The sequence below is a fragment of the Salvelinus alpinus genome, chromosome 4 (assembly GCF_045679555.1).
Source record: "Salvelinus alpinus chromosome 4, SLU_Salpinus.1, whole genome shotgun sequence".
Classification (NCBI taxonomy): Eukaryota; Metazoa; Chordata; class Actinopteri; order Salmoniformes; family Salmonidae; genus Salvelinus; species Salvelinus alpinus.
In genome coordinates this window covers 88,974,347-89,000,810 of record NC_092089.1, presented here as the reverse complement: position 1 = coordinate 89,000,810, position 26,464 = coordinate 88,974,347, and the positions used below count along the sequence as shown (strand labels likewise).

At 41.9% G+C, this 26,464-nt stretch overlaps 1 protein-coding gene across 2 annotated transcripts in view; it reads right to left on the bottom strand.

The window, feature by feature from the left end:
- The window catches only part of LOC139574647 (protocadherin-11 X-linked-like), a 320,987-nt gene that overhangs the window by 271,273 nt on the left and 23,250 nt on the right, over positions 1-26,464 (bottom strand). Inside the window, exons 3-4 of one of the 2 annotated variants that reach the window (XM_071399406.1) lie at positions 20,616-23,102; positions 6,879-9,453 (exon numbers count right to left, since the gene is read on the bottom strand). In XM_071399406.1, coding sequence (XP_071255507.1) covers positions 9,370-9,453; positions 20,616-23,102 — 2,571 coding nt within the window. In that variant the 3' untranslated portion in view covers positions 6,879-9,369. Of the gene's footprint in view, positions 1-6,878; positions 9,454-20,615; positions 23,103-26,464 lie in introns of those variants that run through there. The other variant, XM_071399405.1, reaches the window with a different exon arrangement.

Genomic DNA, 26,464 nt, shown 5'->3' with positions numbered 1-26,464 from the left:
CAGTGATGTAGCAACATCATTCTCCAGAGTTACCACTCTGCTAATTTCCTCTATGCTCCTGACACATAGAACAATGAAAGCTTTATGAGTAGAACTAAAAAACTGAAAGAGATTTACATTTGAAGTCGGAAGTTGACATACACTTAGGTTGGAGTCATTAAAATTCGTTTTTCAACCACTCCACAAATTTCTTGTTAACAAACTATAGTTTTGGCAAGTCGGGTAGGACATCTACTTTGCGCATGACACAAGTAATTTTTCCAACAATTGTTTACAGACAGATTATTTCACTTATAATTGACTGTATCACAATTCCAGTGGGTCAGAAGTTTACATACACTAAGTTGACTGTGCCTTTAAACAGCTTGGATCATTCCAGAAAATGATGTCATGGCTTTAGAAGCTTTTGATATTCTAATTGACATCATTTGAGTCAATTGGAGGTGTACCTGTGGATGTATTTCAAGGCCTACCTTCAAACTCAGTGCCTCTTTGCTTGACATCATGGGAAAATCAAAAGAAATCAAAAGAATGATGCTGGAGGAAACAGGTACAAAAGTATCTATATCCACAGTAAAACGAGTCCTATATCGACATAACCTGAAAGGCCACTCAGCAAGGAAGAGGCCACTGCTCCAAAACCACCATCAAAAAATTTAAGGACAACAAAGTCAAGGTATTGGAGTGGCCATCACAAACTCCTGACCTCAATCCTATAGAACATTTGTGGGCAGAAATGAAAAAGTGTGTGCGAGCAAGGAGGCCTACAAACCTGACTCAGTTCACCAGCTCTGTCAGGAGGAATGGGACAAAATTCACCCAGCTTATTGCGGGAAGCTTGTGGAAGGCTACCCGAAACGTTTGATCCAAGTTAAACAAACAATTTAAAGGCAATGCTATCAAATACTAATTGAGTGTATGTAAACTGACCCACTGGGAATGTGATGAAAGAAATAAAAACTGAAATAAATCATTCTCTCTACTATTATTCTGACATTTCACATTCTTAAAATAAAGTGGTGATCCTAACTGATCTAAGACAGAGAATTTTAACTTGGATTAAATGTCAGGAATTGTGATGAACTGAGTTTAAATGTATTTGGCTAAGGTGTATTTAAACTTCAACTGTACATCCACTACATCCAACTGACTACGTGTTGATGAAAAGCTGAGAAAAATTTGAAATCCAAGATAATTATTTACAGGTGTAATTGGGTTGAAAGCCCTTTAAAATCGAGGAAAACTTGAAACTGAGCCCTGGCTGGTCTGCAAACTATCCCTAGGCAAATGGAACATGACAGACAACATGATCTTATGAAAGCTTGTAAATCAATGCTAATGTGAAGAAATATTGGTTTTCTGTATTGATAGCAGCATCTCACTAATGTAGTACTGATTTATGCAGGAATATGGTAGTATAGCGTTACAGATATCTGAAGGGGGGCGATTGACCAAGCTAGTCTGATTGCAGATATTAGCGTTTTTGAAGGTTGTATGGACTAATCATGTCATCTTTCACTGGCCCCTCGATTATGACAAACACAACATTATATGATCGATTAGAGTGTATTTTTGGCAGATCTATCTCTGCTTGATTAAGCAGTAGGAGTAATATCAGATTGTACAAGAGAACATACACTCACTGTATCACATTTTATTCACAATTAACATTGTAGAAACGTATAGAGTATTTGTTCACGTCCAAGAAGGGCTTAGCTATATCCTAGTAGAATTATCATGTATATGTGTGTGTGTGTTTGTGCACGTGCATGTGTGTGTGTGTGTATGCATGTGTATGTGCGTATGGACAAGTCAGTGCATTATGTGTAATCCAACTTACAATAAATGTCCAGCTTCCTGGGCTGTTAGATGAAATCTTACACGAGGCCAGGTGCTCAGGACTCATGAATCAATACATCAGTGACAGGCTGTAATACAACCAGCAGACAACCTAGTCAGTTTTACAAGATGATAAAAATCCCTGAGAATGTTCTCAAAAAGGCATCTGCCTGGAATCACAAACACCTTTTTAGAAAAGACTCTAGAATCCGAATTGTATATTACTTTTCATCAACTGGATATAAGTCTGCAATCAAAACGGTATGTAAAAGCTCTTCCCTCTCTGTTGCTTTACATACAGTGACGCGTGAAATTAATAGCGAATCCAGCCATAATACTTAATCTTTCATACCCAAAATGTAAGTCATACGGGCTTCCTCACATTTTTTACTCCCTATGTTTAAATTAGAGCATACTGCTAATGACAATGAGGATGTCTGACTGTTTACGTTGCATTCCTGTTGTTATATTTAGATTTATTCTTGCCTTTTCTATTACTTTTCCCTATTACCCAACCTAATTCAAGTCTGCAAACGTTAATATGGAAGTCTAAAAGGGTAAATGGTAGCTTTGTTATGTTTTACTTTATTTATTTCACAATACCTTAAAGTATAACTGACACCATTGTTTGCCATGTTTTCCCAAAAGTCCTGTTTGCATATTTTCCATCATAACTTCTGATTAAAACTGTTTCCCGAATGAGAGATGGATATCTAAACTGTTTAATCATTTCTTCCCGCTAGTCGAGTTATGTTGTTGCAAGAATAATTGGACACACAATTATTATTTGTGTGTCCAACTAACCATTCCAGCAACACGGAAGTTGTGAAGGGCATTGGCCCGTCGTTGACCTAGACAGTACAATGTAGAATAACAAAACAGAAAATGTACTAATCATCGTATAGATGATCTCAAGGTTATTTTTTATTCTTAATGGGATTCTGTTATAAGTAGAGGAAATTAAGGACAGACAGTATAATGTAATGAAGGAAGGACAGACAGTATAATATAATGAAGGAATGACAGACAGTATAATATAATGAAGGACAGACAGACAGTATAATATAAAGAAGGAAGGACAGACAGACAGTATAATATAATGAAGGAAAGACAGACAGTATAATGTAATGAAGGACAGACAGACAGTATAATATAATGAAGGAAGGACAGGCAGAATAATATAATGAAGGACAGACAGACAGTATAATATAATGAAGGACAGACAGACAGACAGTATAATATAATGAAGGACAGACAGACAGTATAATATAATGAAGGACAGACAGACAGTATAATATAATGAAGGAAGGACAGACAGACAGTATAATACAATGAAGGAAGGACAGACAGTATAATATAATGATGGACAGACAGACAGTGTAATATAATGAAGTACAGACAGACAGTTTAATATAATGAAGGACAGACAGACAGTATAATATAATGAAGGAAAGACAGACAGTATAATATAATGAAGGAAGAACAGACAGTATAATATAATGAAGAACAGACAGACAGTATAATATAATGAAGGAAGACCAGACAGTATAATATAATGATGGACAGACAGGCAGTTTAATATAATGAAGGACAGACAGACAGTTTAATATAATGAAGGACAGACAGACAGACAGTATAATATAATGAAGGAAAGACAGACAGTATAATATAATGATGGACAGACAGACAGTTTAATATAATGAAGGACAGACAGACAGTTTAATATAATGAAGGAAAGACAGACAGTATAATATAATGAAGGAAGAACAGACAGTATAATATAATGAAGGACAGACAGACAGTATAATATAATGAAGGACAGACAGACAGTATAATATAATGAAGGAAAGACAGACAGACAGTATAATATAATGAAGGACAGACAGACAGTATAATATAATGAAGGACAGACAGACAGTATAATATAATGAAGGAAGGACAGACAGTATAATATAATGAAGGACAGACAGACAGTATAATATAATGAAGGAAGGACAGACAGTATAATATAATGAAGGACAGACAGACAGTATAATATAATGAAGAACAGACAGACAGTATAATATAATGAAGGAAGGACAGAAGGTTTAATATAATGAAGGACAGACAGACAGTATAATATAATGAAGGAAAGACAGACAGTATAATATAATGAAGGAAGAACAGACAGTATAATATAATGAAGGAAAGACAGACAGTATAATATAATGAAGGAAGACCAGACAGTATAATATAATGAAGGACAGACAGACAGTATAATATAATGAAGGAAAGACAGACAGTATAATATAATGAAGGAAGAACAGACAGTATAATATAATGAAGGACAGACAGACAGTATAATATAATGAAGGACAGGCAGACAGTATAATATAATGAAGGAAAGACAGACAGATAGTATAATATAATGAAGGACAGACAGACAGTATAATATAATGAAGGAAGGACAGACAGTATAATATAATGAAGGACAGACAGACAGTATAATATAATGAAGGACAGACAGACAGTATAATATCATGAAGGAAGGACAGACAGACAGTATAATATAATGAAGGACAGACAGACAGAATAATATAATGAAGGATAGACAGACAGTATAATATAATGAAGGAAAGACAGACAGACAGTATAATATAATGAAGGACAGACAGACAGTATAATATAATGAAGGACAGACAGACAGTATAATATAATGAAGGAAGGACAGACAGTATAATATAATGAAGGACAGACAGTATAATATAATGAAGGAAAGACAGACAGACAGTATAATATAATGAAGGACAGACAGACAGTATAATATAATGAAGGAAGGACAGACAGTATAATATAATGAATGAACGACAGACAGACAGTATAATATAATGAAGGAAGGACAGACAGTATAATATAATGAAGGGCAGACAGACAGTATAATATAATGAAGGAAGGACAGACAGACAGTATAATATAATGAAGGACAGACAGACAGTATAATATAATGAAGAAGGACAGACAGTATAATATAATGAAGGACAGACAGACAGTATAATATAATGAAGGAAGGACAGACAGTATAATATAATGAAGGAAACACAGACAGTATAATATAATGAAGAACAGACAGACAGTATAATATAATGAAGGACAGACAGACAGTATAATATAATGAAGGACAGACAGACAGTATAATATAATGAAGAACAGACAGACAGTATGATATAATGAAGGACAGAAAGACAGTATAATATAATGAAGGAAGGACAGACAGTATAATATAATGAAGGACAGACAGACAGTATAATATATTGAAGGACAGACAGACAGTATAATATAATGAAGGAAGGACAGACAGTATAATATAATATAATGAAGGAGAGACAGACAGTATAATATAATGAAGGACATACAGACAGTATAATATAATGAAGAACAGACAGACAGTATAATATAATGAAGGACAGACAGACAGTATAATATAATGAAGGACAGACAGACAGTATAATATAATGAAGGACAGACAGACAGTATAATATAATGAAGGAAGAACAGACAGTATAATATAAGGAAGGACAGACAGACAGTATAATATAATGAAGGACAGACAGACAGTATAATATAATGAAGGACAGACAGACAGTATAATATATTGAAGGACAGACCGTATAATATAATGAAGGAAAGACAGACAGTATAATATAAGGAAGGACAGACAGACAGTATAATATATTGAAGGACAGACAGACAGTATAATATATTGAAGGACAGACCGTATAATATAATGAAGGAAGGACAGACAGTATAATATAAGGAAGGACAGACAGACAGTATAATATATTGAAGGACAGACAGACAGTATAATATATTGAAGGACAGACAGTATAATATATTGAAGGACAGACAGACAGTATAATATAATGAAGGAAGGACAGACAGTATAATATAATGAAGGAAGGACAGACAGACCGTATAATATAATGAAGGAAGGACAGACAGTATAATATAATGAAGGACAGACAGACAGTATAATATAATGAAGGAAGGACAGACAGACAGTATAATATATTGAAGGACAGACAGACAGTATAATATAATGAAGGAAGGACAGACAGTATAATATAATGAAGGAAGGACAGACAGACAGTATAATATAATGAAGGAGGGACAGACAGACAGTATAATATAATGAAGGAAGGACAGACAGTATAATATAATGAAGGAAGGACAGACAGTTTAATATAATGAAGGACAGACAGACAGTATAATATAATGAAGAAAGGACAGACAGACAGTATAATATAATGAAGGAAGGTCAGACAGTATAATATAATGAAGGAAGGACAGACAGACAGTGTAATATAATGAAGGAAGGACAGACAGTATAATATAATGAAAGAAGGACAGACAGACAGTATAATATAATGAAGGAAAGACAGACAGTATAATATAATGAAGGACAGACAGACAGTATAATATAATGAAGGAAGGACAGACAGTATAATATAATGAAGGACAGACAGACAGTATAATATAATGAAGGACAGACAGACAGTATAATATAATGAAGGAAGGACAGACAGACAGTATGATATAATGAAGGAAGGACAGACAGTATAATATAATTAAGGAAGGACAGACAGACAGTATAATATAATGAAGGAAGGACAGACAGTATAATGTAATGAAAGCCGACAGACAGTATAATATAATGAAGGACAGACAGACAGACAGTATAATATAATGAAGGACAGACAGACAGTATAATATAATGAAGGAAGGACAGACAGTATAATATAATGAAGGAAGGACAGACATAATAATATAATGAAGGACAGACAGACAGTATAATATAATGAAGGAAGGACAGACAGACAGTATAATATAATGAAGGAAGGACAGACAGACAGTATAATATAATGAAGGAAGGACAGACAGACAGTATAATATAATGAAGGACAGACAGTATAATATAAAGAAGGAAGGACAGACAGATTAATATAATGCAATGAGAAGGTCCAATGTCCTGATTAATAAGAAGAGTCATGGGAAATGTGCAATACAATGCAAAAAGACTTTAATAAATTCCAGAAGCTCACACATACATAAACAAAACATTTATATACAGTTTTTCTTCACATAATTGGCAAATCAAAGTTAATTACAAAGAGTAGGTAAGGAGCATATTGTACTTCACATTGAATAAAAGTGAGGTTGGTATTTCATCGTCATCTGTCTCCCGTACAACAGAAGCTGTCTTGTCTCATGTATTCATGTATGTTTTTTTCTCTTTTCTCACAAAGATCGGGTACATCTAATGATGATTACAGTGCTAAGATGCTCTGTATAGTTCACACTGTGGTTCTACTCAGTAGTGTTACATTTGATACCATAATTACATCCGGTACCTTCTCCAGAAACGATTTGAATCATTAGGAAGGTATCGTATATGTGACATACATACTGTGCATACAGCCTCGTCTACCAAAGCAGTCTCTTTATAAGACAACCATTAAACATCATGACTATTGACAACAGTGCTAACCAAACCAAGCTGTTTATTAGTGTAGTATTGAAGATAGTAATTAAGATCAGGACGTAACAACGATGAATGACTCCAAGTGTTTTACACAATGCAGTAGAGGCATATATTTGTGTGTGGATACCAAACCAGAACCAAAAGACCCTTCTCTCTTCCTAATGTCACCTTATTGCTGTTAATATATTGAATCCTGCTGAACGTTGCTTGCTCTACATCTACCCGTGTCGGTGTCCAATGTTTATCCCTCCTCTAATTTCAATTGAATAAATCATGCGTCAATATAAATTAGTGCACAAAAGAAAAAACTAGTTTGCATTACTTATTTTTTTTAAACTGCCTGAGTTTTACCACTTGGAATAATCATTTTATAATTTGTAACAATATATCTCACAGGTTAGATCGGCTGTGACTTGTGGAGCTGTCTCGCTGACTCCGATACGCTAAGATTAAACCATGGTGCTCTACTGTGAAGCTGTCTGACTCTAACTGACGGGGCGGCAGGTAGCCTAGTGGTTAGAGCGTTGGACTAGTAACCGATAGGTTTGCAAGATCGAATCCCAGAGCTGACAATCTGTCTTTCTGCCCCTGAACAAGGCAGTTAACCCACTGTTCCTAGGCTGTCATTGAAAATAAGAATTTGTTCTTAACTGACTTGCCTAGTTAAATACAGGTACAAAAAACAGGGTGCTCTACTGTGAAGCTGTCTGACTGACTCAAGTACACTAAGGTTAAACCATGGTGCTCTACTGTGAAGCTGTCTGACTGACTCTAGTACACTAAGGTTAAACCACGGTACTCTTTTATGAACAAAGCCTTTCGGTCCGTTGTGATTGTGACTCAAAATATTGATCTGCTCTCTATTATGAGGTACAATTCCCTACTGTCCTACGGTGACAATCAGTAGACAATATGGTGTTCCAGTCCAGTGGGCCAACCACTAGCCACACTTGTCAGTACTTACACTAGCTGTGGTGTTCCAGTCCAGTGGGCCATACATATTAACACTAGCCACTCTCCTCACTACTAACAGTAACAGTGGCACTGTAAGTGTATGGGATGATACGAGGCAATCATTGACATAAAGGTACATGGTGACATGGGCAGAACAGTCACATAGTAGGCCCATTTGCTGTAGGCCCATTAGCAGTAGACCAATTTGCATTAAGTCCATTTGCATTAGGCCAAGATTGCAGCATCATACATTACCAGTCACTATATCCATGAGCCCAAAAAATTGTGAATTCAATGGATTCAAAAGCAAGTGACATAAAACAACCTCCTGGCACACTCTTAGAAAAAAAGGGTGCTATCTAGTACATTAAAGGGTTCTTCAGCTGTCCCCACAGGAGAACCCTTTGAAGAACCCTTTTTGGTTCCAGGTAGAACCCTTTTGAGTTCCATGTAGGAGCCTTTCCACAGAGGGTTCTACATGGAATCCAGAAGAGTTCTAACTGGAACCAAAAAGGGTTCTACCTGGAACCAAGAAAGGTTCTCCTATGGAAACAGCCTTAGAACCCCTACGGAACCCTTATTTCTAAGAGTGTAGGTCAAACTTTACTCAAACAGAATCAATAAATATAAACATAGTGAACTCTGTGATAAATATACATACATATAAACATACTTTACAGAATACAGTACAGAATAACTATTCATTGTTTTTACAGGGCGGATCATAACGTGTCATCATCTAGGAGATAGATACGAGATAAGTGATGGTATAGGGTTTCTGTAAAGTATTTCAAACCCTCCTACAGGATTCACAAGTAGAGCTTTGTCAAGTTTCAGGCAGGCAACAACGTGTCTTCATTTCGGTGAAAATTATTCAAGTAATACTTCTTTTTTTTTCGCCCACAAAAAAAATAAAAACAAATTAACATATTCCTTTTGATGGTTGGTGTTTTGAGGCTGTAGAGACTGTATAGTATGAGATCCACCTCTTCATCTGTGCCTTCCTCCCTCTCTCTCTCTCTCTCTCCCTCTCTCTTTCTCTCTCTAGGTACTGGCAGCTAGAGATTGATTTTTATCCTGTGGCAGCGAGTTGTACCTGAGCCACAGAGTGTGTCATAGAGTGGTGGTTTCAGTCCCGTCTCCTGTAATATAGAGAGACAGACAGATATAGGGAGATTGAAGTTACAATATAATCCAGCTCTTAGAAATCTAATCTGTAGTAGCTGTTAAACTCTATTACACTCGAACAATGAATACAAATCTCTAGATCATTTGTATTCAATTTTTAATTTTTAATTTTTAAAAGCATTCTTCAAGACACACCTGACAATCAGGTATAATTTTGCCAGATGAAAGTCCTTGAAGAATGCTACATGTGAGCATAAGCTTGTGCATTTTACTGTGATTATCAGAGCATGCAATTCTATTCAACTGATTTAGCTCCAAATGTGTAATTACATCCACCACCCTACTGCAACACTTCGTTTAACCCTGAAAACAGCATTTTGTCTCATACTTTTAAACCTTACTCTGGCACCCTACAGTAGGTCCTCTTGATAGGTACACGTCTGACATTCACTAGGTCTGCCCCCAAAACTACAAAAGACACATCTGCCGATATCTGGATGATCATGTTGAATCTGATCTTGCACTGCTGCTTACGTTAGGCCTACCTACTGATATTGATTATAGAAGCACTGACTTTTGCGAGAGAAAAAAACTGTTGCACGTGAAATTTCATGTGAAATCATGTGATTTTTTCTATATGTGAAATCATGTGATTTTTTCTATATGTGAAATCATGTGATTTTTTCTATATGTGAAATCATGTGATTTTTTTCTATATGTGAAATCATGTGATTTTTTCTATATGTGAAATCATGTGATTTTTCAATATGTGAAATCATGTGATTTTTTCCATATGTGAAATCATGTGATTTTTTCCTATATGTGAAATCATGTGGTTTTCTGTAAGGGTTAGCTATAACACTTAGCTAGAGTGATTGTTTTTAGGAATATATTGTAAATTACAACAACAACATAATCACATCTGCAATCCTTTCAAATGTTTATGTTCTGAGATCATAAGTTAAATGGTAATATCTGTGTACAGTATGTTAAGTAGGAGTATGTTAATAGGACCTGCTAGCTAAGAAAATACACAAATCACAGGAGGTTGGGTCTGACATCAACAACTGACCTGGTACGCACTATGGCCCTGTGGAATATGGGACAAACAAAAGAGCATATTGGCCTTTTTGCTGTTGCATATTCATACCTGTGTCTGAGATCACTCAGCCAGCCAGGGAGGTTGCTCACTTGATCTGCCACAACTAAAGCACAGATGGAGACAGAGGTTTCCCGCACGTCACTGGGAGGGATTGACCTCTAAAACTTACCGGCTGAGAACAGGGTAGGATAGACAGAGATAAAAGAAAAGACAGATATGAGGGAGGGAATAAAAGAGAGAAGGGAAGCTAGGGAGAGAGGAAAATAGGCTATGGTGCACTGAGCAGCATTGGATCCTACCAAACAGATCTCTTAGGATATTAAGATACCATATGGTGCCATAAATATGTAGTCTCTGAAGTATTTTTGACAAGCTTTCCTCTTTAGCGCCTACATCCATCTGACCTTCATCTGTAAATCTCCTGTGTCTCCTATTAGGATTCAATGATCGTTTGCTGTTATATCCGTTATCCTCTAGCTGCTTTAGGTAAGAGGTCAATGGAAGAAGCACGCATAAGGAACTAAATCACTGTCTTTCACTTTCATGAACAAATAAAAACATCACAATCTGCTTTATCCTGTATTTTGGACTTTTTGTATTACAGGTTTACGCTCAGGGAGATTGAGCGGTGTCAACTTGCCATATGCTGCTTTTGTTAAGGCCAGGCTGACTTGAACGGATCACAATTGTGAATTCTACACTCGACAAAACATTTTCATTTTACGAGATGAAGAAAAACATGAATGTTAATATTCTGGGGAGCATTTATCTGAATTTATCTGAACTGTATCAATGTTAAAAAGAGGAATCTATTGGAGCGAGAGTTTACAGACAAGTCAAAACTAGGAAGTTGTAGCCAGTGTTGTCAGTCATTGGCTGTCAGAGGTCCAATAATATTAAAGACCTAGTGACAGCCAAGGATATTTAGGTATACCTGATATAATCTTAACAATCCTAAAGGACATTGACTTCTTTCCTCTTTTATCTATTATCTTCTCCCGAAACCTAATTACAGAGATTTTAATCATATTGTATTATGAGTGATTAACCCTTTTATTCATTTAATTAGCCTTTTGAGCTCCAGATTCTCACCAGACCCTGATTTACTTCACGTATAGGATTTGAATAAGCACACTTAGCTGTCTCATCTAATGCCAACAGGGAGGCCCTACTTTTCAAACACTCCAGGTGACAGGAGATTACAATAGAGATAATAGATATACCATCACCCTGACATCTCTAAGGTGGCGCTGGTCTTTCAGTTTGAACAACGCTGTCCCACTTTAGACCAAAAAACATGTGTTTGACAGAATCTGACCAAATATTATGACCAATAATTACCCCATAAGTAACAGAAAAGTGATTAAACTCGCAATGCCTGACTAATAATTACCCCATAAGAAACAAATAATGATTTGATTCAACTCGCAAAGCCTTTTTCAGATTAGCAAGCCCTGAAATACACAAGATAGAATATACTGATGGAACGGTTGATACGGCACATTACAAGGACGGAGGAGAACGTTGACTTAGTCATCAACCCATTCATATTCAGATTAGTTTAAAGGAGAAATATTTCTCACTGACGAACAACATCAGTGACATGGAATATTTGAAATACACCATTAATGTCGCCCCCACCAAAACACAAAAGAATACATCAGAATTGTAAAACATTGGTTAAATATTTGTGCATAATTTAAGGGGATATTTCAAGGCAGCGCATAACAAGTATGAGTGCAAAGCCATTCTGACAACTTGACAGGGAGCATTACAAACCCAAGTGAATTATATGTTCCTTAGTACGCTGTACTGGCTACGCAAGTAGGCTTACGTATAATGTCCCATGGCAGTGTTGCTTTTAAATGGGTTTTAAATAAAAGGTGGGTGGGGAAAATTAATATCTGCTCTGTGTGGGTGTCTCTTCAAACGTCTACATACATAACGCAGCAGTGGATAGTGGTCCTGTGTCAAGGTTGTGGGTTCGATTCCCACACGGGGAACAGTACAGAAAAAAGTATAAAAATGTATGCGCTCACTACTGTAAAATGTTCTAGTTAAAGAGTTTCTGTTAAATTACTATAAATGTTAAATGATAGACAATGCATTTGTAAGAACTATGCTACAAGGTATTTGAAAGGATTGCCACAATGAAGTCAATAAAAAAACTCAAGATAGACAAGAGCAAAATTCCCAAAATATAACACTTCATCAAATAAAATATTTTAAAGACGTATGATGAAACTACACCAGAATGTGTCATTTTAGATGTGAGCAATGATCATGAAAACAAGTATATATATAAAGCAGTAAAAGAAAAAACATTAAAAACTACAAACTAATTCCAGGACAATACTATTGTATTGTGCATCTATAATGCAAATGTATTTTACTTTACAAACTCCCTTGCTGCAGGTGATTCTCTGATCCACCTCTACCCAGACGACACCATTCTGTATACGTCTGGCCCCTCTTTGGACACTGTGTTAACTAACCTCCAGACAAGCTTCAATGCAATACAACTCTCCTTCCGTGGCCTCCAACTGCTCTTAAATGTAAGTAAAACTAAATGCATGCTCTTCAACCGATCGCTACCAGCACCTGCCCGCCCGTCCAACATCACTACTCTGGACGGTTCTGACATAGAATATGTGGACAACTACAAATACCTATGTGTCTGGTTAGACTGTAAACTCTCCTTCCAGACTCACATTAAGCATCTCCAATCCAAAATTAAATCTAGAATCGGCTTCCTATATCGCAACAAAGCAACCTTCATTCATGCTGCCAAACATACCCTCGTAAAACTGACCATCCTACCGATCCTCGACTTCGGCGATGTCATCTACAAAATAGCCTCCAACACTCTACTCAACAAATTGGATGCAGTCTATCACAGTGCCATCCGTTTTGTCACCAAAGCCCCATATACTACCCACCACTGCGACCTGTACGCTCTCGTTGGCTGGCCCTCGCTTCATACTCGTCGCCAAACCCACTGGCTCCAGGTCATCTACAAATCTTTGCTAGGTAAAGCCCCGCCTTATCTCAGCTCTGGTCACCATAGCAGCACCCACCCATAGCACACGCTCCAGCAGGTATATCTCACTGGTCACCCCCAAAGCCAATTCCTCCTTTGGCCGCCTTTCCTTCCAGTACTCTGCTGTCAATGACTGGAACGCACTGCAAAAATAGCTGAAGCTGGAGACTCATATCTCCCTCACTAGCTTTAAGCACCAGCTGTCAGAGCAGCTCACAGATCACTGCACCTGTACATAGCGCATCTGTAAATAGCCCATCCAACTACTTCATCTCCATACTGTATTTATTTATTTATCTTGCTCCTTTGCACCCAAGTATCTCTACTTGCACATTCATCTTCTGTACATCTATCACTCCAGTGTTTAATTGCTATATCGTAATTACCTCGCCACTATGGCCTATTTATTGCCTTATCCCCCTTATCTTACCTCATTTGCACACATTGTATATAGACTTATTTTTCTACTGTATTATTGACTGTATGTTTATTTTACTCCATGTGTAACTCTGTGTTGTTGTATGTGTCGAACTGCTTTGCTGTATTCTTGGCCAGGTCACAGTTGTAAATGAGAACTTGTTCTCAACTAGCCTACCTGGATAAATAAAGGTGAAAATAAATAAATTAAATACTGTATGAATGAATCCCATGTTATGACCTTGTTTCCAAAATGTCTAAACTGTACAATAATACCCTCTCCTCAGACTAAACAGATGATGTATAATGGCGTAGTTAAAGTATCTATGCCACACCGTAACGACAACCAATGACGAACCCTAACCTATATCAATACTGTCTCTCTACCATACCAACCACCTACTATCTAACTACATGTATGTACTGCTTTTTACACCATTCAAAAATGCAATTAAAGATTCTAATGAATTGGTTAAAAAGCTTTTACTGACACACTCTAGGTACCCCCTCCTCCTATTGGTTCCAAGCCCCGTCTAGCTAGCCCCTCCTCCTATTGGTTCCAAGCCCCGTCAAGCTACCCACTCCTCCTATTGGTCCCAAGCCCCGTCAAGCTACCCACTCCTCCTATTGGTTCCAAGCCCCGTCAAGCTACCCACTCCTCCTATTGGTCCCAAGCCCCGTCAAGCTACCTCCTCTTTCTATTGGTCCCATGCCTCCATCTAGATACCCCCTCCTCCCATTGGTTCCAAACCTCCGTCTAGCTACTCCCTCCTCCTATTGGTCCCAAGCCTCCATCTAGATACCCCCTCCTCCCATTGGTTCCAAGCCTCCATCTAGCTACCCCCTCCTCCTATTGGTCCCAAGCCTCCATCTAGATACCCCCTCCTCCTATTGGTCCCAAGCCTCCATCTAGATACCCCTCCTCCCATTGGTTCCAAACCTCCGTCTAGCTACCACCTCTTCCTATTGGTTCCAAGCCTCCGTCTAGCTACCTCCTCTTTCTATTGGTCCCAAGCCTCCATCTAGCTACCTCCTCTTTCTATTGGTCCAATGCCTCCATCTAGATACCCCCTCCTCCCATTGGTTCCAAGCCTCCATCTAGCTACCCCCTCCTCCTATTGGTCCCAAGCCTCCATCTAGATACCCCCTCCTCCCATTGGTTCCAAGCCTCCATCTAGCTACCCCCTCCTCCTATTGGTCCCAAGCCTCCATCTAGATACCCCCTCCTCCCATTGGTCCCAAGCCTCCATCTAGATACCCCCTCCTCCCATTGGTTCCAAGCCTCCATCTAGCTACCCCCTCCTCCTATTGGTCCCAAGCCTCCATCTAGATACCCCCTCCTCCCATTGGTTCCAAGCTTCCATCTAGCTACCCCCTCCTCCTATTGGTCCCAAGCCTCCATCTAGATACCCCCTCCTCCTATTGGTCCCAAGCCTCCATCTAGATACCCCCTCCTCCTATTGGTCCCAAGCCTCCATCTAGATACCCCCTCCTCCCATTGGTTCCAAACCTCCGTCTAGCTACCACCTCTTCCTATTGGTTCCAAGCCTCCGTCTAGCTACCTCCTCTTTCTATTGGTCCCAAGCCTCCATCTAGCTACCTCCTCTTTCTATTGGTCCCATGCCTCCATCTAGATACCCCCTCCTCCCATTGGTTCCAAGCCTCCATCTAGCTACCCCCTCCTCCTATTGGTCCCAAGCCTCCATCTAGATACCCCCTCCTCCCATTGGTTCCAAGCCTCCATCTAGCTACCCCCTCCTCCTATTGGTCCCAAGCCTCCATCTAGATACCCCCTCCTCCCATTGGTTCCAAGCCTCCATCTAGATACCCCCTCCTCCTATTGGTCCCAAGCCTCCATCTAGATACACCCTCCTCCCATTGGTTCCAAGCCTCCATCTAGCTACCCCCTCCTCCTATTGGTCCCAAGCCTCCATCTAGATACCCCCTCCTCCCATTGGTTCCAAGCCTCCATCTAGCTACCCCCTCCTCCCATTGGTTCCAAGCCTCCATCTAGATACCCCCTCCTCCCATTGGTTCCAAGCCTCCATCTAGCTACCCCCTCCTCCTATTGGTCCCAAGCCTCCATCTAGATACCCCCTCCTCCCATTGGTTCCAAGCCTCCATCTAGCTACCCCCTCCTCCTATTGGCCCCAAGCCTCCATCTAGATACCCCCTCCTCCTATTGGTCCCAAGCCTCCATCTAGATACCCCCTCCTCCTATTGGTCCTAAGCCTCCATCTAGATACCCCCTCCTCCTATTGGTCCCAAGCCTCCATCTAGATACCCCCTCCTCCTATTGGTCCAAAGCCTCCATCTAGCTACCCCCTCCTCCTATTGGTCCCAAGCCTCCATCTAGATACCCCCTCCTCCTATTGGTCCCAAGCCCCGTCTAGCTCCACCTCCTCTTATTGGTCCCAAGCGTCAAATCGAGCTACCCCCTCCTGCTATTTGTCCAAAGCCTCCATTTAGCTACCCCCTCCTCCTATTGGACGCGAGCCTCCATCTAGCTACCGCCTGTTTTTATTGGTCGCAAGCCTCCATGTAGCTACCGCCTTTTTCTATTGGTCCAAAGCCTACATCAAGCTACCTCCTCTTTCTATTGGTCCCAAGCCTCCATCTAGCTACCTCCACTTTCTATTGGTCCCAAGCCTCCATCTAGCTAACTCCACTTTCTATTGGTCCAAATCCTCCATTTAGCTACCTCCTCATTCTATTGGTCCCAAGCCTCCATCTAGCTACCTCAAATTATTTTGGTCCCAAGCCTCCATCTAAATCCCTCCTCATTCTATTGGTCCCAAGCCACCATCTAAATCCCTCCACTTTCTATTGGTCCCAAGCCTCCACCTAGCTACCGCCTCTGTATATTGGTCCAAATCCTCCATTTAGCTACCTCCTCGTTCTATTAGTACCAAGCCTCTATTTAGCTATCTCCTCATCCTATTGGTCCCTAGCCTACATCTAAATCCCTCCTCTTCCTATTGGTCCCAAGCCTCCATCTAGCTAGCCCCTCCTGCTATTTGTCCAAAGCCTTCATCTAGCTACCCCCTCCTCCTATTGGTCCCAAGCATCCATCTAGATACCCCCTCCTCCTATTGGTCCCAAGCCACCATTTAGATACCCCCTCCTCCTATTGGTCCCAAGCTTCAATATAGCTACCTCCTCTTTCTATTGGTCCCAAGCCTCCATCAGCTACCTCCTCTTTCTATTGGTCCCAAGCCTCCATCTAGCTACCGACTCTTTCTATTGGTCCAAAGCCTCCATCAGCTACCTCCTCTTTCTATTGGTCCCAAGCCTCCATCTAGCTACCGACTCTTTCTATTGGTCCAAAGCCTCCATCAGCTACCACCTCTTTATATTGGTCCAAAGCCTCCATCAAGCTACCTCCTCTTTATAATGGTCCCAAGCCTCCATCTAGCTAACTCCACTTTGTATTGGTCCAAATCCTCCATTTAGCTACCTCAAATTATTTTGGTCCCAAGCCTCCATCTAACTACCTCCTTCTCCAATTGGTCCAAAACCTCAATCTAAATCCCTCCTCTTTCTATTGGTCCCAAGCCTCCAACTAGTTACCCCTCCTGCTATTGGTCCCAAGTCTCCATCTAGCTACCCCCTCCTCCTATTGTTCCCATGCCTCCATCTTGCTACCCCCTTGCCCTATTGGTCCCAAGCCTCCATCTAGCTACCCCCATCTAGCTACCTCCTCTTCCTATTGGTCCCAAGCCTCCATCTAGCTACCTCCTCTTTCTATTCGTCCCAAGTCTCCATCTAGCTACCCCCATCTAGCTACCTCCTCTTCCTATTGGTCCCAAGCCTCCATCTAGCTACCTCCTCTTCCTATTGGTCCCAAGCCTCCATCTAGCTACCCCCATCTAGCTACCTCCTCTTCCTATTGGTCCCAAGCCTCCATCTAGCTACCTCCTCTTTCTATTGGTCCCAAGCCTCCATCTAGATACCCCCTTGTCCTATTGGCCCCAAGCATCCATCTAGCTACCTCCTTTCTATTGGCCCCAAGCCTGAATCAAGCTACCTCCTCTTTAAACTGGTCCCAAGCCTCCATCTAGCTTCCGTCTCTTTCTATTGGTCCCAAGCATCCATCTAGCTCCACCTTGCCTCCATCTAGCTATCTCCTTCTCCTATTGGTCCCAAGCCTGAATCAAGCTACCTCCTCTTTAAACTGGTCCCAAGCCTCCATCTAGCTTCCGTCTCTTTCTATTAGTCCCAAGCCTCTATTTAGCTATCTCCTTCTCCTATTGGTCCCAAGCCTCCATATAGCTACCTCCTCTTTCTATTGGTCTCAAGTCTCCATCTAGCTTGCCCCTCCTCTCATTGGTTCCAAGCCTCCATCTAAATCCCTCCTCTTTCTATTGATCCCAAGCCTCCATCTAGCTACTTCCTCCTGCTATTGGTCCCAATCCTCCATCTAGCTACACCCTCCTCCTATTGATCCCAAGTCTACATCTAGCTTCCTGCTCCTGCTATTGGTCCCAAGCCTCCATCTAGCTACACCGTCTTTCTATTGGTCCCAAGCCTCCATCTAGCTACCTCCTCTTTCTATTGGTCCCAAGCCTCCATCTAGCTACCTCCTCTTTCTATTGGTCCCAAGCCACCATCTAAATCCCTCCACTTTCTATTGGTCCCAAGGCTCCATTTATCGACCTCCTCTTTCTATTGGTCCCTAGCTTCCATCTTGCTGTCTCCTCTTGCTATTGGTTCCAAGCCTCTATCTTTACCTTGATCTTAGTGACCCACCATACTGTTGCACTATCATTCTCCATCCCATAGAGCTCCGCCCCACTCTGTTCTGCTCCGCCCCTTTCTGATCTGCTTCGCCCCACTCTGCTCTGCCCCACCCTTCTCCGTCCCTCTCTGCTCTGCTCCGCCCCTCTCTGCTCTGCTCTGCCCCTCTCTGCTCTGCCCCTCTCTGCTCCGCCCCTTTCTGATCTGCTTCGCCCCACTCTGCTCTGCCCCACCCTTCTCCGTCCCTCTCTGCTCTGCTCCGCCCCTCTCTGCTCTGCTCCGCCCCTCTCTGCTCTGCTCCGTCCCTCTCTGCTCTGCTCCGCCCCTCTCTGCTCTGCTCCGCCCCTCTCTGCTCTGCTCCGCCCCTCTCTGCTCTGCTCCGCCCCTCTCTGCTCTGCTCCGCCCCTCTCTGCTCTGCTCCGTCCCTCTCTGCTCTGCCCCTCTCTGCTCTGCCCCTCTCTGCTCCGCCCCTTTCTGATCTGCTTCGCCCCACTCTGCTCTGCCCCACCCTTCTCCGTCCCTCTCTGCTCTGCTCCGCCCCTCTCTGCTCTGCTCCGCCCCTCTCTGCTCTGCTCCGCCCCTCTCTGCTCTGCTCCGCCCCTCTCTGCTCTGCTCCGTCCCTCTCTGCTCTGCCCCTCTCTGCTCTGCCCCTCTCTGCTCCGCCCCTTTCTGATCTGCTTCGCCCCACTCTGCTCTGCCCCACCCTTCTCCGTCCCTCTCTGCTCTGCTCCGCCCCTCTCTGCTCTGCTCCGTCCCTCTCTGCTCTGCTCCGCCCCTCTCTGCTCTGCTCCAGCCCTCTCTGCTCTGCTCCGCCCCTCTCTGCTCTGCTCCGCCCCTCTCTGCTCTGCTCCAGCCCGCTCTTCTTTGCACCGCCCCACTCTGCTCTGCTCTGCCCCACTCTGCACATCCCCTCTTTGCTCCGCCCCACTCTGCTCTGCTCCACCCCCCTTACCTTATTTTCCCGGGCTGCTGTTATATTTTAGGGCACTTCGCATTTGGCACATCTCTTAGGGAATCATATGCCTCAGACCAAACCCTAGCATTCAAATGAGCCTTGCTTTTGCCTTTTGCTTTGCTCTCTCCCTCACACTCACAAAGCCTTCAGAGCCTCCACAGTAAAGACGCCACTTAATATCTCCAGCACGCAACCAATATCTGGGATTATTTAATGAGGTCTTATTATTCTGTAGTGTAGTGGCACTCTTGGGGGATACATGTCCTACTATTTCAGTGGAAAGTGAACAGCTGATTAAACCCAACGTTTATCTGTTAAGCTGATGACTGTCAAATCAAAGACTCTGTTTGGTTTTCTCTGTCTGTCAGACATGCTAGTTTTTTTCAGGTGTGTCAATCAAAAAAGCTTAGAGCTGCTTTAATCCATTGGTCCTCAGCAAATACAGCTGTGCAGAGTTCAATTAGTAGCGTGATTCTCCCCCAAGCATGCTATTACTCTGCCACCAGCCTTTCTCACTTAAGATTCTCATTTAACACTGGTTCCCACCATTCCACTGCCTCCATTATACTTTTAAGTGGAACATTAACCCAAATAAGGTTAAAGTTTTTTTTTAGACATATAGTACAAGATAGCAAAGGGAGGTATAATCTGTCTTCGTTTTTTTCCTCTTTCTGGGAAGTAAAGATAGATTTCATTTGGTTGAAGTTTCTTGGCCAGACTTCAGTTAACTACTTCCTCTCTGAGGTATTCTTCCTCAATATTCAATGCTGATGACATTAATGCACATGGGACTTTTTGTGTGGTTCATTCTCCCGTCTCCCTCCCGCTGCCACCCATCACCCTCCATCTTATCAACAAAGGGACAGTGGTACGGGGAGTGGGAGTGGAAACAGTAGGTGGCTTTAGAAAATAAGTTATGAATTACCTGTCTGGTGTGGATTTGCCCAGAAGTCTTGAATCCCCCCTGACAGCTGCACTCTGAGACCGAGTACGGGTCTGAGCTGGTGGAGGAGCACTTGGAGTGCGAGTCACAGCCCACCACAAACGTGTTGTCTAGCGGGAGCTCCTGAATCACGTGGTGTTTATTGGGCGCCATCGGGGTCTCTGGTTTGATTTGGAAGGTTGGCTGGGGGGAGGCAGACTTGTAATGCTTGGCTAAGTCTGGACTGTCAGGTTTGAAGGTGGTCGGCGTAGTGGCCCAGTTGTATTTCCCCATGGTCTGCTCATCTAGCTCCACAGGCAGGTCCAGGGTTCCATTAATGTGCTCCTGGCTGGGATCATCAGGCTTGGATTCTTCTATGGTGACAAAGTTCAAGAGGAGGCTCTTAGGGGATCTCTTCTTTTTCTTCTTTTTCTTCTTGATTTGACGGTTGTCCTGGTTGGGCGACACCCACTCGCCGCTCTGCTTGCCCTTCTGCACCACTTTGTGTCTGGGCGTCTGACGGCAGCGCACTAAAGCTGTCACGAAGATGACTAAGATGACTGTCATAGTCCCAGCTATAATAGCGATGACAACAATCACGTATCCGTTGGCTTGGGGTGTGACCTCACTGTCTCCCACGTTACGGTCCAATGGAGTCTCCAAGCTCTTACGTAGCTGCTCTTGAATGAAGGTAGCGTTGGATACAGTCTCGTTAATGAACAGGTGAATGAGGGCGATTGCGTGTAAGGACTCCGGCTGGCCCAGGTCTTTGACTTTCACAACTAGCCTGTGTAAACCCTGATCGGCTGAGACTATCTTCTCCTGCAGAGTTATATTACCAGTTGTTTTGTCTATGGCAAACAGCCCTCTTGGTGATCCCCCAATGATGCTGTACTGCAGCTCAGCATTCATGCCAGTGTCATTGTCTATAGCGAACACCCTGGTGACCACAGACCCAGGGCTGGTGGTAGACTGGACCAGATCGTAAGAGTAGTTGGATGAGGGGATAACAAAAACGGGTCGATTGTCATTGACATCCACAACGTTTATGGTGACCTTGGCGTATGAAGTGCTGGGTGGTTGCCCTCCGTCTATAGCCTTCACCATAAAAGTGTATGAGCTCTGCTGCTCTCTATCAAATGTGAGGTTGGGTTTGATTACACCGGTCTGGGGATCAATAAGGAAATTGTCTTTCCCGTTCAGGATGGACAGTGTTATGACAGAGTTGTCACCTGCGTCAGAATCTGTGACGGTGATCAGACCCACGGTCCCGTACAGAGGCAGGTTCTCAGGCACGTAGAAGTTATACTCAGGATGGGTGAAAGCTGGGCTGTTGTCGTTGAGGTCCTGCACTATTAACCTCACTGTGACATTGCTCTGCAGCGAAGTAGACCCATTGTCCCTCGCCATGACAGTGAACGAATACTTCTCCTGCTTCTCTCTATCCAGGCGTTTGCCAACGGAGAGGATTCCTGACCGTCTATCTATGTTAAACCCATCAGGCGCGTCAGGGCCAAGAGAATAAATAATCTCTGCATTATGTCCGCTGTCTGCATCCGTGGCACTGATCTTTATGAGCTGCGTGGATGGATCATTGTTCTCTGGTATGGACAGCTGAATCTCAGGCTGAGGGAAGATGGGAGCGTTGTCATTCTCATCCTTAATTTTTATTAAAACCATCGCTGAAGTGTTCAAAGGAGGCTTCCCTGAATCCGACGCTACGATCTTAATTGCATATTCCCTGGTTGTTTCGTAATCTAAGGGGGCCGCAGTCTCCAGCAGGAACTGGTCATTAAAGACTGGCTTTAACCTGAAAGGAACGTCATGGTCAGTGTAACAAGTCACTTTGCCGTTCAGATCCGAGTCCTTGTCCGTCACTGTAATTAGGGCTATTTTTGTGTTGAGAGGAGCGTTCTCTGACAGTAGAACCGTTCCATTTACAAGGTTCATTATATACCGAGTGTCTATGGACGGAACGTTGTCATTAATGTCCATTACGTTGACGATAACCGTAGCTCTGGAGGGGGTGGAGCTGCCATCGCTGGCCAGGACGATGAGTTTGTGGACCGGAGTGGCTTCTCTGTCTAAGGGCTGCTTAACAGTGATCAGCCCGGTGGTGCTGTCTATGGAAAAATGCCTCTTGGTGGATGAGGAGATCTGGTTGGAGAAGGAGAAGTGGATCTGGGCGTTGGAGCCGAGGTCTGCGTCCGTGGCGTGGAGCTGGGTGACGGAGGTTCCTATGGGGGCGTTCTCGGGGATGTTCACCTCCACCTCACTGTCCTTGAAGACCGGCCGATTGTCGTTGACGTCGGAGATGGTGACCTGGAGGATGGCCGTGCTGGACTTGGGTGGCGTTCCTCCGTCCTCCACCTTGATCTTCATGACGAAGGTGTCCTTCTGCTCGCGGTCCAGGCTCTGCTGGACGATCAGCTGAGGCCATCTGTCTCCCTCTGGGGTCTCGATGATGTCTAGGCCAAACTCACTTACACTCTGTATAGACAGAGAGAAGAAGAGAGATAGTTTGTGAGTTTCAGTCATATTTTACTGGACTACATGAAACTACTGTGCTGTCCTGTACATCCTGGAGTATGTTACTAATTGCTTAGTTATTCATCAGTGTGGGGACGTATGCATTCATAACTTGATTTCTGGGAATTTCACATGCATTTCACCTGAACACTACTATCTTATATGACATGTCATACACTGCAATAGCCTACTAGTGGTCTTGTAAGCTGGCGCTAGACTCACACAGCTGGTTTCCAGAATCAACACAAATAAGCTGTGGTTTGTTTTAGTTTCAACAGATGTTTGCTCTCACTGCAGCAAAACACTTTGGGCTGAAAGTGCTTTAATTGTATTAGCAGTGGTGGAAAAAAGCACCGAGCTGCCATACTTGAGTAAAAGTAAAGATATCTTTATTTAAAAATACGAAAGTAAAAGTGAAAGTCACCCAGTAAAATACAATTTGAGTAAGTCTAAAAGTATTTGATTAACAAGTAACAAATAACAAGTACTTTTTGGTGTCAGAGAAAATGTATGGAGTAAAAAGTATATTAATATATTTAGGAATGTAGTAAAGAAAAAGTAGTCAACAATATAAATAGTAAAGTACAGATACCCTAAAAACAAAAAAGTAAGTAGTGCATTAAAGTATTTTTACTTAAGTACTTTACACCACTGCGTGTTAGAAAAATGGAAAATGTCCTCAGAATATTTGCTAAATACAGTTGGAAAATATCAGTGTATTAAGAAAATACTTAGGCCTATGTAAACAATGGATGCTGACAGTGAGTTAAACAGTTATGCCCATAACCAAAAAAGGCAATTGGTGAAGCGTTAGCGCTTTTCTAAAAATCTTCAATAAATCTATTTTAAAAACAAGAAACTGACAGATGGAATGTACACATATAACATAAGACCAATGACACACAATGACATCAAACCATGATCAAGGGTCCTTGGAATGCAATTATATTGGAGTCATATTCAATAACTATTATAGTACAGTACTGTACGCTCACTGCCACCCTTCAGCAGATTCTTCTTGTACTATATGCTGACCATCCATTTCAGATAACAAAGTAACACTACCCTCTTGGAGATCTCCCGGTGCTTTTTAATTAAGTACTTGTTTTAGCCCTCTGCCCTCCTTAGTGCAACTCCTCTGCTTTAAGTAACATTGTATTCCATTTTACCCTACTATCTTGCGTTTACTTTGGAAAAGGGGAGACAGCTCACAAAATGTCAAGTTCATACAGTTGAAAGGGAAGCCATAGAGATAGCCTATTTAAATGCACTGCAATACCACCATAGACTAAAGAGACAGAGAGACTCCACATTAAAAAGCTTTTCACCCAAGGAGTACCAAATCAGTAGGCCACAGTGATGCCCGAGGAAAATGAAAACAAATGCATGTAATCCCCATGAGAAACTGACTCTGACTGTTCAAAGTAATTGCCTTCCCCACAAAAATGTAGCACTAATATTTATGATTACAGATCAGCTATGCGGTAAAGATGGGTCCTGGCATATTTGCCATCGTTATGATTTAGAGAGAGCGAGAGAGCGAGAGAGAGAGAGAGAGAGAGAGACCTAAGAACCTAAATGAGACCCATGCATTTTAAGAAACAAAGAGGGTCTTTGAAGGTCTTTCAGTCAGAAGCAGTTTCATGCTAAAACAAGAAAAAACAGTCTCTTTATAGAGATAAGCTTCATGCTGCACATAATGTTGGAAGAGATTACTCTGTCTAGGCACAGCTATGAAACGAGATTAAGATACATACATTCTGACTGTGAACGGTACAATTTAGACCAAATGTGTTCATTTGACTACCCAGTATGTTTAGAACCAGTATAGTTCCTGTACCAATAGAGTAAGGACCATGGTAGAGGGAAGAAGGAGGCCAATACTATGTCCTGGTAGCTGCAGTAGAGACACAGGGTTGTTGTTGGTGTTGGGGTTTCACTTGATGTGAATATTGTCGCCGGTCTGAAGCACTGCCAAATGACAGAAGTCCCTTAAGAAGAGCCAAAAGCACCGCTGCCTGAATGAGGATGGTTACTTTATGGCGAGTAGCTATAAACTATATACACGACTGGACAGCAAGAATAATGACCTTCCAATAACACTGAGTTCTAGAAGAAGATGAGTTCTAGAAGAAGACGAGTTCTAGTAGAAGACGAGTTCTAGTAGAAGACGAGTTCTAGAAGAAGATGAGTTCTAGAAGGAGATGAGTTCTAGTAGGAGATGTGTTCTAGTAGGAGATGAGTTCTAGTAGGAGATGTGTTCTAGTAGGAGATGAGTTCTAGTAGGAGATGAGTTCTAGTAGGAGACGAGTTCTAGAAGAAGACGAGCTCTAGATAAAGACGAGTTCTAGTGGAAGACGAGTTCTAGTGGAAGACGAGTTCTAGAGGAAGATGAGTTCTAGAAGACGAGTTTTAGTAGAAGACGAGTTCTAGTAGAAGACGAGTTCTAGTGGAAGACGAGTTCTAGTGGAAGACGAGTTCTAGAGGAAGACGAGTTCTAGTGGAAGACGAGTTCTAGTGGAAGACGAGTTCGAGGAAGATGAGTTCTAGAAGACGAGTTCTAGTAGAAGACGAGTTCTAGTAGAAGACGTGTTCTAGAAGATGAGTTCTGTAGAAGATGAGTTCTAGTAGAAGACGGGTTCTAGTAGAAGACGAGTTCTAGTGGAAGACGAGTTCTAGTAGAAGACGAGTTCTAGTGGAAGACGAGTTCTAGTAGAAGACGAGTTCTAGTGGAAGACGAGTTCTGTAGAAGATGAGTTCTAGTAGAAGATGAGTTCTGTAGAAGATGAGTTCTGTAGAAGATGAGTTCTAGAAGAAGATGAGTTCTAGAAGATGAGTTCTAGTAGAAGATGAGTTCTAGAAGATTAGTTCTAGAAGAAGATGAGTTCTGTAGAAGATGAGTTCTAGTAGAAGATGAGTTCTAGTAGAAGACGTGTTCTAGAAGGAGAAAAGTTCTAGTAGAAGACGAGTTCTAGAAGAAGATGAGTTCTGTAGAAGATGAGTTCTAGAAGAAGATGAGTTCTGTAGAAGATGAGTTCTAGTAAAAGATGAGTTCTAGTAGAAGACGTGTTCTAGAAGGAGAAAAGTTCTAGTAGAAGACGAGTTCTAGTAGAAGACGAGTTCTAGTAGAAGACGAGTTCTAGTAGAAGATGAGTTCTAGTAGAAGACGTGTTCTAGAAGGAGAAAAGTTCTAGTGGAAGACGAGTTCTAGTAGAAGACGAGTTCTAGAAGATGAGTTCTAGAAGAAGATGAGTTCTGTAGAAGATGAGTTCTAGTAGAAGATGAGTTCTAGTAGAAGACGTGTTCTAGAAGGAGAAAAGTTA